Genomic DNA, 18,703 nt, shown 5'->3' with positions numbered 1-18,703 from the left:
GCAACCGTCATAAATACATGCTGGTTGGCAAGCGCCCGAATTTTGATCAAGTGACCGTGGGGATGCTGTGATAGTTGTAAGTGCGAGGACTGGTGATAAGCCACTTGTTTTCAGCACCGTCGTAACTTCGAACAGTCATTAAACGAATGGTTGTAAGTTGAGGACTACCTTTATACATATTTATATATTTAAAATCCCAGTGTAATAGATACAGACACTTGCCTTCAAATCTATTTCACTGAGATTTCTGTTGTAGGAGTGAGTTCTGAGTCCTATCTATTTCTATCAAGTCTGTTATGTGATGAAAAGGAGCTAGAGTGCAAAATGCTAGAGCTGTGGCCCTATGCATTCTACAGTTTTATTCATAGCAAGTGTGTTAAAATATTTCATACACACTTATCTATTCCTGCATAGTCTAGATCCTAATCTTAAGTTGACTAAGCATCACTTAAGAATGTAAGACGTGCTCTGGGACCAAGTGCAAGTTCTACTTAGTGCTACATTGTCACAGCAAGGGTCAGCACATAGCCAACTTTGCTGATCTCAGAAAGCTAAGCAGGGGGAGACCTGGTTAGTTCCTGGGTGGGAGACCCAAGACTCTTGACTAGACTGAGAAGTTAAAAAAAAAAAATGAGGAAGAAGGCGATGGCAAACATTTCCATATTGTTGCCATGAAAACCACATGTGTTCACCAGGAATGGAGTTGATTCAAAGAAGTCTGTACCTTTACTGTTTCTAACAAGAGCTAGTCAGATGCTTCTAGGAATTCAGCATCCCTTCCCCCCATTGCATAGTTTGCCTCTGGTGTCTGTTATTTAGAGAGAGATTTCTCTGAACATAGAGGTTCCATTTAGGATCTGCTTTCCAGGCATTCGTTTATAAGTCTGTTTTTATTTACTGTATCTTATCATTTGATAACTTAATACTTCCTGAAAACTAAATAATAGTTTCTTCCGAAGGTTCTTCCGTCCAACTGTAGCCTCCTCAAGCTACTTTCCATTGGAAAGAGGGGGGTGGAGGGCAGTGAAAGTTATGAGCAGACTTTACATCTCTCCTATATGATATCCAATTTGAACATAAGAACATAAGCAGTGTCCTGCTGGAACAGACTCCTGGTCCACCTAGTCCAGCAGCATGTTTGAAATGGTTCTTTCACATACTGTATTTAGTCCAGACGTAGTCCTTGATTTTGGAATATTCAGTGGATGAGGGTGCTGGTGGGTTGAATGTTCAACCCCTCCGACTTAGCAGCTGTTGCTTCAAAGCCTCCTTAATTACTCCTGCACCTCTAACATCTTCATTGTCTTGTTGCTTTAAGTGCCACTAACCTTAACACTCAGCTCCTTTTGAAACAGAAAAAGAGGAAGGTCCATTATTGGTGACAACTGTGCCAAGCAGTTAACGTATTTGCACAGTCCTCTTACAGGATTTGAAGAACCCACAGCCACTGGGAATGCGTAGAGTGGAGACTTTGTGAGAGCTTTCTTGTGGATTAAGTGAGCTTCTGTTTTCTTCTACCTAAAAAAGAAAAACAATGATTTCTCATCTATGCCTTGGTAGCTTAAGATAGTCTTGCCTAGAAAATGCCCTAGAAAAAGGTCCTGGTTGGGATAGTGGAAGGTACAGACCAGATTGTCAACCTGTTATGTAACTGTCCTTTGCTATAAGTGTTTGGTGTACTGTAGTAAGCAATCCCTGAGTTTTATAAATTTATAAACAGAACATTAATGCTGTGTCTGGAAACCTTATTTGAAAAATGCATAATTATATATAATTTTATATATAAGCTGTATATATAAAACGGGATAAGCAAGAATGCCATTGGGGTGTTGTTTGAGTCCATACCTTACCCTCACCATCTACTTCAGCTCATGCCCAACAGGCTCCTACTTACTATGACCAAGTTTCTACTATCAGTAGAAAGGGTGATAAAACTAGTGCTGTAGTTTTTTTTTTTTTAATGTGCTGGCAGACTTTTTTTTAATGTAAACACACATTTGGTCCTGCATTACTCCCTCCCCACGCTCCAGTGTGAAGGGATCCAGCTGAGCTGAAATTTCACACTTTTTTTTTTAATGCCAAATAGGATAGGCCATTGAGCAACCTTGGGGAAGATGGCATGAAGTCAGGAAGTCAGCACCGCTTGTCCTTCCTGAATCATCTTCTTTGAAAACAGCTCCAAAGAGCCATTTCTGTAAATAATGACAGCCTTTCCCAAGCCGGGTTCCTTCATCTGTGGACAACTGGTCTTATCATCCCCAGCCAGCACAGCAATTGCCTTTTGGGTATGGACAGTGGGAATCATAGTTCAAAACATCAGGCAATACCAGGGTGAGAAAGGCAAGATTCGCAAATGCACAAATCTGGTTTTGGTTTTGGTTTCAATAATGTATCTGCCTCTTTATCCTGCATAGTTCTACACTCCTTCTAGATCATGGTTAGAGACAAATTAGATCATTCAATCAACAAACAAATATTAATAATGGAACAGAAATCTACCCCAACCCTAAACAAAGCAGAAAGTGGACAGAAAAAGAGTAGCTGGAGATTAATCCTGAACCACAAGGATAGCACCACCAGTACTATATGCAGTTAGGCAGTAGATTCAAACAGGTACACATTGAAGGATTAAAGGCAGATTAATTCAGCACGGTTTGTTTGGTATTTCAAGACCAGATCCATAACCCTCATAGAAGACAGGGTAGAAATGGATTGGCGTGACCTTTCCTGGTTTAGAAAATCAAATGGCAGAGGTGATCAGTTCCTCAGAGCAACCGTGTTCTGATTACAAGAAGAATGACATCAAGGAAATAAGACAACTCTAATGATAACTAGACAGAGATATTTCCTTACCTAAACAGGGAAACAGAATGACCAAGGGCAAAAAAGCAGTGGGAGTGTCATGTGGAAAGCCGGCAGGGAGCATCAGAAATCCTCCCTTCCTTCCTTCCTTCCTTCCTTCCTTCCTTCCTTCCTTCCTTCCTTCCTTCCTTCCTTCCTTCCTTCCTTCCTTCCTTCCTTCCTATAATATTGTCTTGCACCATTTGCCCTCCCCTCACAACCCTCAGGAGAGCCCTGGTGAAGCAGCCTCCTCCTCCTCAGTTGACCTGCGGAACTGCCTGGTGCTTTGCTGGGGGGAAGTAGAACAAAGGGAGCCATGTACCATGAGGAAAACTGTACCCCGTTCCCCATTCTGATGTGTCCCCAAGGGCCCCCTCCCTTGAGGGAGGAATAGGGCTCACCTGTCAACTGCCAGTACTCCCCAGCCAGCCCTACCTCACCAGCAGGCATCCAAGTCACACCCTCATCCTTCCCTCAACACTCACAGCCATTAAGAGATTTCAGTTTTCTGCCTCATTTCAAAGCAGCCAATTGTTGCTCACCCATCATGCCTTTCCACCAGCCGATTGGGTACAGGGGACAGAGGGAGGCGGGAAAGAGGTCAGGAATATGCCCATGACAATCACGTGACCTGGGCTGACTGCGGTGGAATGGCAGCGCAGCACTGCTGAAGTGGCCAAAAATTCCCCAAATTTCAATCCCATAGGAATAATGGGCCCCAGATTTTGGATGCATTCTGTAAGCTAGTCCATTTGAGGTAACTTGTTTCAAAAATTGTTGCCCTATGATGCATCATTTCGCCCATTTGAAGGTTATAGACATGAGAGTTTTAGTAGTCTATAGAGTCTCTAAGTACCTGGATAAATACAGTTGACTGCTCTCTATTTTTATTTGTATGATGAAATCCACATTACTTTTATCTTGACAGTAGATTGTTTTATCTGAATACCTCCAAGCAATGTGCACATCTCAAGCCTTTCCTTATTTTAAGGAATGGAGTGTTTGTATGTATGGAGGAAGGGATATCCATCTGCTGTAAGAGAACTCCCACTCAAATCTTCTGGCTGAAAGGTACCTTTTAGGTGTATCCATTTTTGCCCTAAAACAAATACAGCGGGGCAAAAAAGTATTTAGTCAGCCACCAACTGTGCAAGTTCTCCCACTTAAAAAGATGAGAGAGGCCTGTAATTTTCATCATAGGTATACCTCAACTATGAGAGAGAAAATGGGGGAAAAAATCCAGAAAATCACATTGTCTGATTTTTAAAGACTTTATTTGCAAATCATGGTGGAAAATAAGTATTTGGTCAATATCAAAAGTTCATCTCAATACTTTGTTATATATCCTTTGTTGGCAATGATAGAGGTCAAATGTTTTCTGAAAGTCTTCACAAGATTTTCACACACTGTTGCTGGTATTTTGGCCCATTCCTCCATGCAGATCTCCTCTAGAGCAGTGATGTTTTGGGGCTGTCGCTGGGCAACACGGACTTTCAACTCCCTCCAAAGGGGTTCCTTTCCATGGGGTTGAGATCTGGAGACTGGCTAGGCCACTCCAGGACCTTGAAATGCTTCTTACGAAGCCACTCCTTCATTGCCCGGGCGGTGTGTTTGGGATCATTGTCATGCTGAAAGACCCAGCCACATTTCATCTTCAATGCCCTTGCTGATGGAAGGAGGTGTTCACTCAAAATCTCACAATACATGGCCCCATTCATTCTTTCCTTTACACGGATCAGTCGTCCTGGTCCCTTTGCAGAAAAACAGCCCCAAAGCATGATGTTTCCACCCCCATGCTTCACAGTAGGTATGGTGTTCTTTGGATGCAACTCAGCATTCTCTCTCCTCCAAACACGACAAGTTGAGTTTAGACCAAAACGTTCTACTTTGGTTTCATCTGACCATATGACATTCTCCCAATCCTCTTCTGGATCATCCAAATGCTCTCTAGCAAACTTCAGACGGGCCTGGACATGTACTGGCTTAAGCAGGGGGACACGTCTCGCACTGCAGGATTTGAGTCCCTGGCACTGTAGTGTGTTACTGATGGTAGCCTTTGTTACTTTGGTCCCAGCTCTCTGCAGGTCATTCACTAGGTCCCCCCATGTGGTTCTGGGATTTTTGCTCACCGTTCTTGTGATCATTTTGACCCCACGGGGTGAGATCTTGCATGGAGCCCCAGATCGAGGGAGATTATCAGTGGTCTTGTATGTCTTCCATTTTCTAATTATTGCTCCCACAGTTGATTTCTTCACACCAAGCTGCTTGCCTATTACAGATTCAGTCTTCCCAGCCTGGTGCAGGTCTACAATTTTGTTTCTGGTGTCCTTCGACAGCTCTTTGGTCTTGGCCATAGTGGAGTTTGGAGTGTGACTGTTTGAGGTTGTGGACAGGTGTCTTTTATACTGATAACAAGGTCAAACAGGTGCCATTACTACAGGTAACGAGTGGAGGACAGAGGAGCCTCTTAAAGAAGTAGTCACAGGTCTGTGAGAGCCAGACATCTTGCTTGTTTGTAGGTGACCAAATACTTATTTTCCACCATGATTTGCAAATACATTCTTTAAAAATCAGACAATGTGATTTTCTGGATTTTTTCCCCCATTTTGTCTCTCATAGTTGAGGTATACCTATGATGAAAATTACAGGCCTCTCTCATCTTTTTAAGTGGGAGAACTTGCACAATTGGTGGCTGACTAAATACTTTTTTGCCCCACTGTATGCCTAAAAGTTACCTGGTACCCCTTTACTTTTGTTGCAGTAACTACTGGCTAAAAATGATTTGCAGCGTCTTAAGTTTCACATTTTCTAGGGTAGCCTTCTCAAAGCTAGGACCTTTCTGATGTTTTGGACAAAAACTCTAATCATCACTTGCTGTTGGCTGCATTTTTGGGGGCTTATGGAATTAGCAGTTCAAAACTCCTGGAAAGACCCATATTGAGAAAGGCTGTATCAGGTGGGTAATCATAGCTTTTAATGTCAGGACAAAGGGAAGCTTCTTTTCCACCCGATTGCCTGTGTCTCAAAGGTTGTGATATAATAAGGCGTTGGGCATGAGTGAGAAATATCACTGAATGTTCAATAGAGAGGCACTGGAACAACACCCAAGGGCCAGTTCAATTCTCTTATTTGCATGTTACAGATGTTGCTCACAATCTCTTTGCAACATCCTTTGGTAAAGCCTGCTTTGTTCAGAAGCGAGTTTCAGCCCAACCTAGAGTGTTGTGTTTGTTTTTGTATTAAAAGTTGCACAGAAGCAATCATTGTGTGAAAGGCACATAATATATTGTTCAGTACTGTATCCAGCTACTGATGCTGTTCGGCAGGAATAGGAACTGCATTTTGTCTTCCTTTTGCAAGTACCTGCAAGGTCCAAATGCAGTCATTCTAGTTGTTTTGCTTTACGTTTTTGTTCCATTTTTCCCTTCTTAACAATGTGGATAGTTTGATTTGTTTCTTTACTTTAAATGTTAACAAATGGTGCTGCTTATTATTATTTGCCACATCATAATATCTTCAGAAATATGATCCAAAGATAATAGGGACTCTCCACAGTTCTTGCAGTGGCTTGGCAAGAATTTGTCCCTTCTAACAAACAACAATACAAAAGGTGTGTTGTTTTTTCCTCCCTCCATAAATCAGGCTGTTGAAAGAAAACAAATTTGGAAGGGGAGAAAATCAGGACTGGATTTTTGCAAGAAAAAGCTGAAACAAATTCTGCCAACTAAGTGTGTATTCAAAGATAGAACTTACCCTTCTTTAACTCTGAGCCTCTCTCTATTGAACCTCTCTCTATTGAACCAGTATACAAATACTGTACATCTCCAATTGATGGATATTTGCGTTGTTTTGTTTTAAAAAGTCCTGCAGGCCATGAAATATGTCTACCTGTATCTAAATAGTGCATATGGTTGCAATTATATCATTAATGACATACATAGTAACATCATAGATCATTTCTGCAGAATATTGAAACCCTTGATTTTGGCTTATGTTAATAGAGGAAGCTTCTAGATCTCAAGACTTTAAGAAGAAATACCCCTGAAGTACTTCTGGTAAAGTTTTTAGAAGCACATAAAGATTAAGGGAGGGTTATAGTAGTCGAGGAAATTAGATTTCTCAGCCCAGCTGCTACTTCTTTCTCACAGCCCCTCCCCTTCATCTGTTGTACACCTAGTGAAGCATTCATTTCATGGAGCCTATCACTCTATCTAGTATTGAATTGTATTTTAACTGAAAAACAAGCAAATTGCCTATAATCCAGGATTTATGTTAGCACAGTATTCCAGTGGATGATCAGAGGTCTTTTAAAAAACTGATTCTGTCCTTTATGTTCATAGGTACCTGAAGAACTGGTCAGGCTTTGTCTGCAAAGGCTCTCCATCTACAGACCTGGAGAAACAGAGGACTCCTCCCGCTCGTGATGAGCTTCTACTTGCCTAGGAAGACTGGAGATTTGGGGAGGATGCTCTTATGTAGCAAGAACAGCTAAATATAACACTTTTTCTGTTGCTTCAACCTATTCATTTCTCCTTCCCAATTTCTCCCCACAACTGGGATTCAGTCATTAAGCACTGAATTATCATCCATTTAATGCCCAGTAGCATTTATCACCATTAACGGACTTTTTTCTTTTTAATGTACTGTGGGAGTTCTGAAAATATTTTTCTTTGTTGGGCTTTTTTCTCCCACCATTCCTTTGGGCTTTCTCATGAGTAGTTATCTCACACACGGAGCATCCTGATGGCTTCATAAATTGGGAGCAGCTGCCCTTGTTCATGATGGGGCGAGAACAGGAACTGATCCAGGCCGTGAAAAATGAGGATGTACCTGGTGTACAGAAATTGGTAGCAAAGATCAAGGCGTCTAAAAGTAGTGAGTATCTCCTTACACCTTAATGTGATAGTTTGCCTTCACTTGGGTCAATACCCATCAGTAAATTAGCTACAGTCCTGTGGCTTTTGGCAAAGTAGCTACGGCTAATGGTTATGCAGTGCAAAGAGATGGGTAGTGATAGGTGACTCTTTGTCTGGCAATTCTTGAAGTATAAAATACCTCTGCTTATCAATCAGAAAATGTTACAGTGTTGGAAATAGCAGTGGCATGACTTCTATCGAAAGAGGACAGTCTTATCTTTGAAGACTATCTTCTCTTGGGAAGTTTCCTCTACTGGAAAGATTGGCCAATCCATGTCTGGTTTAAAAGTAGAGAATCATGAGAAAGGCCTTTGAGCTGTCCATCATCATGTAACATCTAGATAGAAGGCTTAGAGGCACTGAAGTGATGTGACCACACTCTTCCTCACTGTTGTAAAGTATATTGTGTTTGTATTTCAATTATCCTCTTACAAATACAACGTGGTTTTTTTTTCTTTTTGTCCTCTTAAGTTGGTACACAAGGATTTACCTTTATTGGAGACTTCCAGTTTTTCTTTCATGAATAGTGGCAAATAGCTCATGGTGTTATTGCTAACTATCTTCTTAATATGGCTGTAGTAGACAGGGAAGGTATGGGTGCTGGGGTTTTTTGGTTCATCTTGAATAATGGCTGCATCATTTTATTTTGTGTGTATGTATGAAATATGCCACTCTGTCAAAAGAAAGCTTGTTTTACCTTTTGCTTTTAATCAGAATAAATTACTGAGGGAGAATGCATGTTTGGGCCATCTGTTCAGTATTGGGAAACTTCAGATGGATAGAAGATTAAGAGGAAATAAAGCTTTTATGTTAAAAAAAAATGTCTAAAAGATTGGGAAAAGGATATAAGGAGGTTCCAGGCTTTACAAATAGATGGTTTTGATGCCTCAGAAGGCTAGAACTGGAGGAGAACTTCTATAGCCTTGAGATGGATTATACAGGGTAAGAAGAATAGAGATAATGGGCAGAGAAGAAACAAGAAGCCAAAAAATGTGTTTAATAGTTTTGTGGCAGATGTAAGGGTTTTAGATAAGATTTTAAAACGATCTGCCAAGAAAGGCAAACTTCAGGAAGCACCTCTGACTGACACCTGCTTGGTTGAGGATGGAAGCAAATGAGGAGCGGGTAGAGGACGTATTCCGGTCTTTGCCTTGCAGCTTCACAAATGCCATCCTTGCCTTCTCTGCTATGGGGACTACAACTCCTAATATTCCCAAACAGCAAAGTTGTTACTGCTTACCGTGTTGGATACCAACCATTTAATGAATCACTGAGTGAAGGTGGATCCCTGGAAGCTATAGAAGTTCTTCTTGAGAAAAAGAATAATGTGTATGGGGAAAATGTTGGCTCTGCATAGAATCAGAAAAAATTAAAGCAGAAAAACCAGTGCCTTCGAAGGAAAAGCTTAGCTGAAGCATGTCCTACATAGTGGGACAGCGCTTTATCTCTCCTGGGAAAGACACAAATAAATTTGGATTATACCTTCAGTCCCCCATATCTAATTGCTGATAGCTAGGTTAGGCAGTCTTTTTTCTGCCAAGGACTGCATTCCCATAAGATTAATATGCTGAGAGCTGCAATACCTGCCAGTGGTGGGAGAGATCACAATCAAAAGTGAGTGTGGCCCCCATTTTCTGTCTTTAAGACATCCTCTTTTTGGCTATTGAGAAGGAACAAACCTGTTTTGAGAGCTAAATTGTTTGTTTGCAAAGGGCTCTTCAAATTAGGCTGAGGATATATGAAACTAAGCCAAGGGCCATATACAGCTCTTGAATTGCAAGTTGCTGGCCCCTGATATATACAGTGAAATCTCATTTTTAAGGTCTAACTTGGTGGGGGGTTGATTATTCTCAATTGATGTCATCAATTTGCAATGCAAATGTCACAAATTAAAGCAAGGCTTTGGGGAGGTGGGAGGATTGTAATGGCTACCAAAGCATCTCGGGAAAGTGCCCTATGGGAGGAAAGGCATTCCTTGGTAAGCCTACCTGGTTGGCAGCCCGGCCTCTTGGCCTTGGCAAGAAGAGGAAAGGGGCACATCAGGAGCAGGTTTCTTTTCCTTGACTCACCTCCATAGCTGCTCCCCTCCCATATGTCTCCACCCTCCCTAGAACCAGCTCCTCCCCAGCCCCAATGAGGCCACCATGTGTTCCCAATCCTAAGGGGGCTGCTGCACCCCCTTCCTGACTGATGGGGTCTGCCATCACCTTTGTTTTTACTTTGAGCATCACCTTCTCAGCTTCCAGACAGGGCTGAACAATTGCTGAAGGGCCTTTCTCATTGATAAATATATCCAGTTTAGGCCCCTCAGGTGAGCTGTGTGGCTTGTAAATGTAACTGGCCATGGAGGTAGCAAGCAACAGCCTCTTTCTGTAAGACAGGATGAGATGCTGACCATTTAAAAAAAAAAATCCTTGCAAGAACTCTTCCCCTGTCTCAATGGATTCAGAATTGTGTCTTTCTGATCAGCCTTCAGGGATCTCATGTATCTAAAAAAAGTCACTGCACATAATCAAGAATCAAGCACCAATCCCAGCAACAGGAATTCGAGGACATGTAGTTTAATATTCAGTCGGCATATTCTTGAGCAGCTTGAAAGATACAGGTCTACAAATGGGTCACAACATCTCTTACTGAATGGACCTATGGGGGCTATAGACAATTTTTTTTGAAGAGGGCAAGAGTGATATCTAGCTGTGCATGGGACGGAGGAGCAATGTGCTACCCCTGCTTTTGATAATTCAACTAGAAAGGGAAAACAGCATACATTCTGCAAACCTTGTACCTTTTCTAGGGAGGGCCCTTTTGACCCTGCTAAGTTGCCATAGGAGCTTTGCCCACAATAGCTCTGGCAGAGTCTCTTTTTTTTCTTCAAACATTTCTTCTTTCCTCGCTTTGAATGCTGAGGACTTTAATTGAAATTGTTAAACGACCCGTCAAAGCATTGGCCTTTCTCCCTGATGATCAATCACTTTCTCGGCTGGACGCGCTTGTTAACAAAGGGCCAGTTGGCTGGGTTGGGGTGGGCACAGTAGCCCCAGAGGAGAAAGGGGGGGAACCCAAGCTCAGCCTGACATTCCTGGGGGTGGGAAGGGGTTGGTGGCTATTGTCCCTTGAAAAGGACAATGTCTAGGAGTCTTTCTGTGAGGAAAAGGAGAGCCTAGTTCAGCTGGCTCATAAGAACGGGGGTCTTTCTAAAGCACATTACAGATTTCATTTGTTCTCTGAAAATGTTACCACCCTTGACATGTTTTTTTCTCCTCCCCATTACCAGTCCTAGCAAAACCTATCATCCTATGACTCTTAAGAAAGACACAGTCAAATGTTTGCTCAGAACTGTGGAACGACTTGGAATTTCTCCTCATTTTGGAGAGCCACAGTGATGCTGTCTGGGAATTGTGTTAATTTTGCAACTTCATTGTTGGGTTTGTTCACCTTTGAAAATGTTAGTGAAAGTTGGGGTGTTTTCTTTGCTTAGCCAACAGCGTGATTGTCACTAGTGGCTAGTCTTGTGTACTTGAATGGATTCTGTCACATTTAGTGTCTTTAGTTTTTCAACTGGCAATGGAGATGTGGCTAGACTGTATTTTAAAAGCTTGGGCGACCACCTGGGAGATCTTCCATAGAAGAGAATGTCCCATTTCTTGGTCTCTACAAGTACCCAGCTGAAATTGTTAATGAAGTCAATATATCATTTGTTCTATTTATTACTTCTATTCTGTCTGTATATCTACTATGAATGATGATGGGATTTGAAGTGCAAAGATGAAAGTGATATCTAACCATGCTGCCAGGATGCTGAATCAAACACATAGTGTGACGTTGTACACAGTAGGCTGCACTATATTTAAATGGTTGCATGGTGGAAGCTGACTATATATTTCCAAACTAGAAACAGTAAGAGGATATAATTGAAAGGGTGCCTTATGCTATGCCATGGTTCAGACTTTAGACACATTCATTCTTCTCTCTTTCTTCTGAACAAATGGTGCTACCTCCACATTTGTTTAAGCATGACTAGTTTAAGCAAACCATATTCATAAGCCACTTTAAATCTATTTCATACATTCCCAAAGGCAAACTTGAGCTTGCCACACACACACTGTACACTTAGTAGGGAGCTGCAGCTGAACCCTGATCACTGGAATATTTTTCATAAGAACCAGCGTTTATCAGTATGGACTGCCACACTAGTACTTTGTTTTTAGGTATACATTTAAAATATCTTAGGAGTACATCTTCATTAATTCACAGGGAATTAAAGCAGAAAGTACAAAACAGGAGATAATTTTCAGAGAAGTTAGACTGATATCTCTACTGGTTATGTGCTGCAGTTGCTAGATTAGTTGTAAAGTAGTGGTCTGTTGCATTCATATATTACATTTTCAGGTGAAACACTTGAGCCATCTTAACTATTTATATATTGAATAATGTATTTTTGTAGACTAGCAGCCAAGGGCTATGCCTGCTGAATTGATTGATTGATTATGTGCCATTAAGCCAGTGTTGACTCTCAGCAATCACGTAGATAGATTTCTCCATGACGATCTGTCCCCAGTCTGGTCCTTCAGATCTTCCAACAGCGCATCCACCACTGCTGTAATTAAGTCTGCCCATCTTGTGGCTTGTCATCCTTTTTCTTCTCTTTCCTTCCACCTTTCCCAGTATTATAGACTTCTCAAGAGAATTAGGTATTCACATAATGTGTCCAAAAGGCATGTTCAATACTAAACTTAATTTTCCTGGATTTGACTTCTGGTTCTAATAACAGTTACAAGCCTCAGAAGTCTGCTGGGTGTATTGGATAGTCTCTTGTTATAGGTTTTCTTATTTTAATACTTACATGAATCCTTCTGTGTGCGTTGGCAATCAGAATATGAACCCAGAGAGATCAAAGCAGTGTTATCCAGTTGTAAGTACAGTTTACTCTCTGTGGGTCTCTTTAGGTTGCTGTGTACTGTAGGGAAGGGTGGAGGGACACTGCTGGTAACCTGTATTGCTTTACATTCCAAAGTTCTCAGATATCTCATTAAATATGTGGTAAGAAGTGAGACTTCTAGGTGAGTCCTTGTGTCTCTTGCAACATCTACTCTACTTCTTTGGTGATATAGAAGGGATTTATATGTACAGTAGTTTATCCCAATGCAAGGAAGCAACAGAAATTAAATTCTTCTACCATAGCAGCAGCCTGCTGTTCAGTATGCATTGTTTCAAGATTCACGTACTGTATTGTGCAGTAGATTTTAATAAGGACAGAGAAAAGGGTGGATCTTCTCAGTCCATAGTTATATAAACAACCAACATTGATTTACAAGGGTCATATAAATTAGGGAAGCTTGATTCTTGTGCTTTGATTCTTCTGAGGTCATATTTAACTCTTCTGAAGGACTTTTCACTTGTCTGTATGTGGGTTTGTTTTGTTTTGTGTTGTTTTTTTAGTGAATCTGGATTTTTGATGTAACTTGGAAAAACTTCATTTTGATGGGTTGTATTTTCAGTTTCTGCCTATAAGCACCATTGTTTGTGGAACCAAGGCATAAAAAGACAAAATAATGTGGGGGTTAGGGGTGGGGAAGGGGCTAGAGAGGGTGGAAAGGAGCAATCTTATCAGACTACCTTTTGATAAATTAGATTTTGGAGCTGACTGCACTATGGTGGCAGCCATACAAGCCCCAATGGCAGCTATTTTCTCTTTGTGTTCACAGCATATCCTCAAAGTGACAAATTGCGTACTTTTCTTAAAAGATTGGGATCCCTTGTTTTAGAGAGGCAGGTTTGCCTTTTTAATTGCAACCTGCTTCTCTTTGTTTCCTTCTGATGGGACAGCAAGGACCAGTAATTTTTAGTTTGTTATTTGCTTTCAGGCAATAAATAATGTTCAGTCAGTCAGTAAATCCAAAATATGAAAATGACCATGGGTCAGCAAGATAGTATTTTTCTTCTAAGAGGTAGCAAATAGTGGTAGATTTTGGCTTTTATTAGCTTTAAGTTTTTATTATATTTTTATATATTTTATGATGTAAACCACCAGGAATTACTTTCTGAGTCAGGCACTATAGCAATACAATAATAAATGAAAAATAAATAAATAAATTCAAAACCAGTGACAGCTGAAATTGTATTAATAGTATAACAGTAGTAGCAGCCTTGACATGCACCATTTCTATCTCTTCCTGATATTTAAGTGTTGATCCTCTTTGAAACCAACCCTTACCCCTCTTAGCATGGAGTTTTCAGTATTCTACTGTACTGACATTTCCAAAAAAGAAAAGAGATAAAGACATAATAAACCAGGACTGCAGCATCACTATAGAATGTCTATGGCTTGCCTGCTTCTATTCTGGAATGACCACATCTGCCCACCACTAGATGGGGCCAACAAAGGGCCCTTGCTCTCTATTTTGTATGTTGTTAATGACAGGGGGAGCACTCCCCACTGAGATAGGTTGCAAGGGGCTTTGGATGGCAGTCTCTAAGCCAGAGTGGGAAAGAGAGAGGACATGCAGAAAGTTCATTTTTCTAGGTTTAAGAGATACTTAAACAGTAGAAAAGAGTCAAGAACTTACTCAGTTACTTTGCCCTTGAAAGCATTTAAGAGACGGGCCACATACATAGGGAATACTTGACTTTGTCCAGACCTGCTTTTATGAAAATACTCCTCAGTCTGCAGAACTCTTGAGTTGTGTATAAAGTCATAGGGTAGCTGTGAGCCCCTCTATTTACACTTGGGATAAAGGCTCTCCACCCCACCAAGCAAGTTAAAACTTCATCTATTAATGATCTATCAAGGAAGGCTAATCTTTCATGGTGGACATTGCACACACCCCTTGAGTGTGATTAGGTTCAACCGTTCCCCCATCAGGAAACAGATGCCTCTTCAAATCTGGATGACAAGGAGGGAAAAGCATTTCAGAGAAGAATCCTATCAGCATTTGAAACTGGGGGCCACTGAATTGTGACTTATCAGCTTTCCACCCTCTCTCTGTTCTGCTTGTCCCCTTACAGGGGTTCTTGTCCAGCAGCAGCTGAGTTATGTGCCAGCAAAAGCATTCCTTCTTACTTTGGGATCTCTGGAATCCAGGTTGCTTCTTGTGGGATGTGAGTCTTCCAACTCTCTCTCTCTATTGCAGGGAAAATATAATTATGGCTGCTGTTTCCTGTCTGGCCAACTTGGACATTCAAGCAGCTGATAACAGTCAGCTATGTGACAACTTCTGCACTCATCATGTGTATGTGTAAAAATGGTCAAGAAAAAAGAATAACCCCGGGGAGAGGGAATCCAAGTTAATTGGAAGATTTTTAAAAATTTCCTGCTAGCCTCCTCCCCAATTTTTTCTTGTGATTTCTTAGATATGGGTAAGAATCATATATTTCTGCCCTGCCACCCCTCTTCCTTTAGTTTGCTATTTCATCTCACCGGCTGAACTTCCTTTTTTGGGCCTCAAATCAGCAGCATGGAGCCCTCAGCAAACTAAGATAAGCACCTGCACTAACCCTGTGTCTGGGAGAGCCACCTTAAAGGAGACTGAGGGCAAGGCTAATCTAAACAGAGAAGGGTTCTGCTTCCTTGCCCATTCTCTTTTAACCCAAGGAATAGCCAAGATATGTTAGTTGGGGTACAAGAGCTACCTTGCCATGCAGTAAGGGAGTGGGGGGTGGAATATATAAAGGCAAGATGTGTTTGAACAGCACAACAAGATTCCTCAAGTATTGGTCCTTGAAGGAAAACCATTAGAGATTTACTTTCCACATTCTGGCCCTATTTGCAAGGCATGGCTGACTTAGTCATCCCACCCTCTGGTTAGATTACTTCCCTCTGTGCCCTAGAAGCACACCATCTTAAACGTCTGAGTCCTTCAGCCATTCAACCTCTCACCCTTTACTAAGAGGCTGGTCAGCTATTCCTTTTTTCCTCTCTTCCTGAGTTTTCCATTTTCTTCCAAAGTCAAGCAAAAAATAAAACAAACATGGTGTCAAGTTGGGATCAGCACCCTTCAGACAGTGGTGGGAGTGTTAGCCACCAACCCCTTTCTGACCTTTTTCTAGCCCTGCCACGTCCCTTGTATGAGAGAGAATACTGAAGTGACCACAGAGGTAGAATGCCTAGAGAAACCCCATTTTTGTCAGCATCTCTAGGATTTTATCTTGGACGCAGAAAAGACGAATTAATCCCCTGCATTCCATTTGAATAATATGGCTGCCCAGGATTGGGATAGGGGAATTACTTTAGTCCTAAATAGCCTGAGTTTGTTTTAACCTAAAACTAACCCCCTCTTTGTGGTTAATTTATAGTTCATTAACTTATATCGGACCAGAAAATTGGGTTAATTAAATGAATCACAGTTAAATAAGCTATAGAGTGGGCTGTCATGCAAATAATAATTTTATACAGTAGGTTTCTGTGCACTCTTGACAAGAATCTGTGCTGTGGCCCCTGCAAGATCCTTTCCCACTTGGGACTAATGGAGCTGAGTTTGCAGAGCAGAGCTGGGCTTCTAGGCAAGGCTGAACTCAGAATTATCCAAAGGTCCAACTGAAGCCATATGCGTCAGGAATTTAATAGCAAGGCTTCAGAATCATCATTTCCCCTTCTGTCTTCTGTTCAGAGACAGACTGCTTTCAAATAGTGCTCCCACTATATTTTGAAATAATAACATGAATTACTGTATTTGAATTGTTATTGGATTGGAATGCATGCTGTTTAGAGTCAGTTTTATGACTGAAGCAGCAGATAAGCCAAACAAACAAACCTGCAATGGGTTGAGCATAATAGGTGTCCCTGAGATCTGCCACTTTCTTCAAATTGTTGAAAGCAAGTGTTTTTCTGGCATGATACAAGCTGTTCCTGTTTCATCTGTGCGTGCAACTTTACAACACATGCAAAAAAGGGATGGAACTTGTGTCAGGTCTATGCAGTTGGGTTGCCAAGTTGAAGAACCACATCCCTCAAGGGTGTCCGGATTAGTGCTTAAGTCTACACTAGCTCCCAAGGGGAATGTTCACAGGAGCAGAGGAAGTGGCAGTGTTCGAACATTCCATAGAACACTGGTTCCATAGAACACTGATTGATACCAACATTCCTCTCCAGCAGTTTTCCCAGCCTTAGCTGGAGATACCAGGGGTTGAACATGAGACTGCTTGCATGCAGTGTAAGGACTCTACCAGAGTTGCAGCATCTTCTTGACAAGGAAGAATTTCATAAGGTTGAGAGAAGAAGAACTAGCAATATTTTTTTTATTCAAGGGTTTCTTGAAAAGAGGAGAGAGGTAAGGATGTTTCTTTTCATACATTGGGTTCTGCTGTTTTGTGGAATTGCATCTCCCACTGACCCAGCACCTCCCTCAAAATAATAGTTTCATATGGAATGGACTCTCTGGAATGTTTGCTGCAGTGCAGATGAATTTCCAATCAGACTTTGAAAGGAACTGAATCTGCCAAGTTACTTTATATGTTCATATTCTTGCAGTGCATGTGTTTTGAAAGACGCTCAGCATGGTTTGGCAGGGGGCCACATCCAGAGAGCTGCTGCTAGTAAATGGCACTTCAGAAGTATGAAAGTGCAACAATCCCCTTACTTCCTTCTTCTGCCCCAAAACCTGAGAAAGGAAGTGGAGAGGGGGAAATATTCCCCTCCCAAAAACAGAGGTGCAAATAGGCTCTCCCCACAAAGTTGAGCTCAGATTTTAGCTTGGAGGCAAAGGTCTGAGGCTGGGGTGGTGCTTCACCAGTGTATGCTCCACCTGCATTAGTAAGCTTTCCAGCGGTTTATAAGCCTGTGTGGAAATGCCTTCTGGCTACCGCTCTAGTTTAGCAATCTGATCTTCTGGCGATAGTGCAGATGATATCATCCCAATCAAGAGCTTAAAAGACAGGCAAGTCCCTGTGCAACTCAAGGGTTGAGCAGGGGGGGTGTACATGCGTGTGCACAGGAAGCCACCAGCAGCCACAGATAAGGAAAGAACTACATACTGGCGCCATTTGCCATGAGATAAAGGGACACACACAAACACCTACCTTTTTTCCCCTTTATAGGCCAGCATGGATGGCAGCAGAATATGTAAAAAGAAACTGTGATGTAGGAAGCCACTATATCTGTCTTTCTCTTCCTGAAATCCAGATTTTATATCTCTGCAGTACAAAGATACTGTGTATTGCCCAGAGAAGAAGGATCAGACTTGTACGTCTCCTGCTAAATAAATAAAATCATAGTTAAGATGCCCTGTTGGTTCTGAGTAACAGCTGTTGTTGAATGGGCACTAAAGCATATGTTGACTGATGGCTCCAACTCCACTGGCCCCAACAGTGGGCTGCTTTGGGGGTTTTGCATAGCTGCCCTTTGGTTCATTCATTTGCAGAAGTAATTGTCTGTTTCTGAGCTTGATGTTTGCTAGAAAGCTGTAGCTAGCTGTAAAACCCAGAAGGAGCTGTCTCTGTTGTGTACCCAAAGCCATGGCCAAGTGAGATTGGCCTCAGACTGCAGTGAGCTCCCAAGCTGTGGAGCTTGCTACCTGGAATGTGTCGGGGACATGCATGGCTAGAACATTAAGGCAAAAACTAGAGTAGAACTTTGAGAAGGTGGACATTTTGCATTTTCCTGTCATGTGGACTGGATGACCCATTTGTTTTCTTGACATAGAGGAGATATCAGCCAGGCCCTGAAATGGATCCTACACAAGGCAAGCTCACCTGGGAAAGCCCATCCATTCCCGTTTCAAAATTGCCATCCTGATGGACCCTTGGTCTTCCTTCTGACCCTTGGTCTTCCTTCTGCACATACACAGAACTTTGCTTTGGCATTATAATAGAATGTGTTTAGAAAAGCAGCAGAACAGGTTGTAGACTGGCTTTTGAAGAAACTGGTCCAGAAGTTCTCAGCACAGGCCTTGTGAATAAACTGGGAGAAAGATTTAGTTTTGCACAAGGACCCTGTATGAGTTGTTGGGCTA

General features: G+C 41.7%; 1 protein-coding gene across 4 annotated transcripts in view; it reads left to right on the top strand.

The window, feature by feature from the left end:
- Positions 1-18,703, top strand: part of CASKIN2 (CASK interacting protein 2) — a 107,274-nt gene that overhangs the window by 10,527 nt on the left and 78,044 nt on the right. For all 4 annotated transcript variants that reach the window (XM_088133325.1, XM_088133324.1, XM_088133323.1 and 1 more), the window contains exon 2: positions 7,182-7,716. In XM_088133325.1, coding sequence (XP_087989451.1) covers positions 7,620-7,716 — 97 coding nt within the window. In that variant the 5' untranslated portion in view covers positions 7,182-7,619. The remainder of the gene's footprint in view (positions 1-7,181; positions 7,717-18,703) is intronic.

The sequence above is a fragment of the Python bivittatus genome, unplaced genomic scaffold (genome assembly GCF_059951505.1).
Source record: "Python bivittatus isolate LINGU-HERP-01145 unplaced genomic scaffold, Pbiv_v1 ctg000080_np1212, whole genome shotgun sequence".
Classification (NCBI taxonomy): Eukaryota; Metazoa; Chordata; class Lepidosauria; order Squamata; family Pythonidae; genus Python; species Python bivittatus.
Note: the sequence above shows the minus strand (reverse complement) of the source record. Positions and strands in the feature narration are given on the sequence as shown.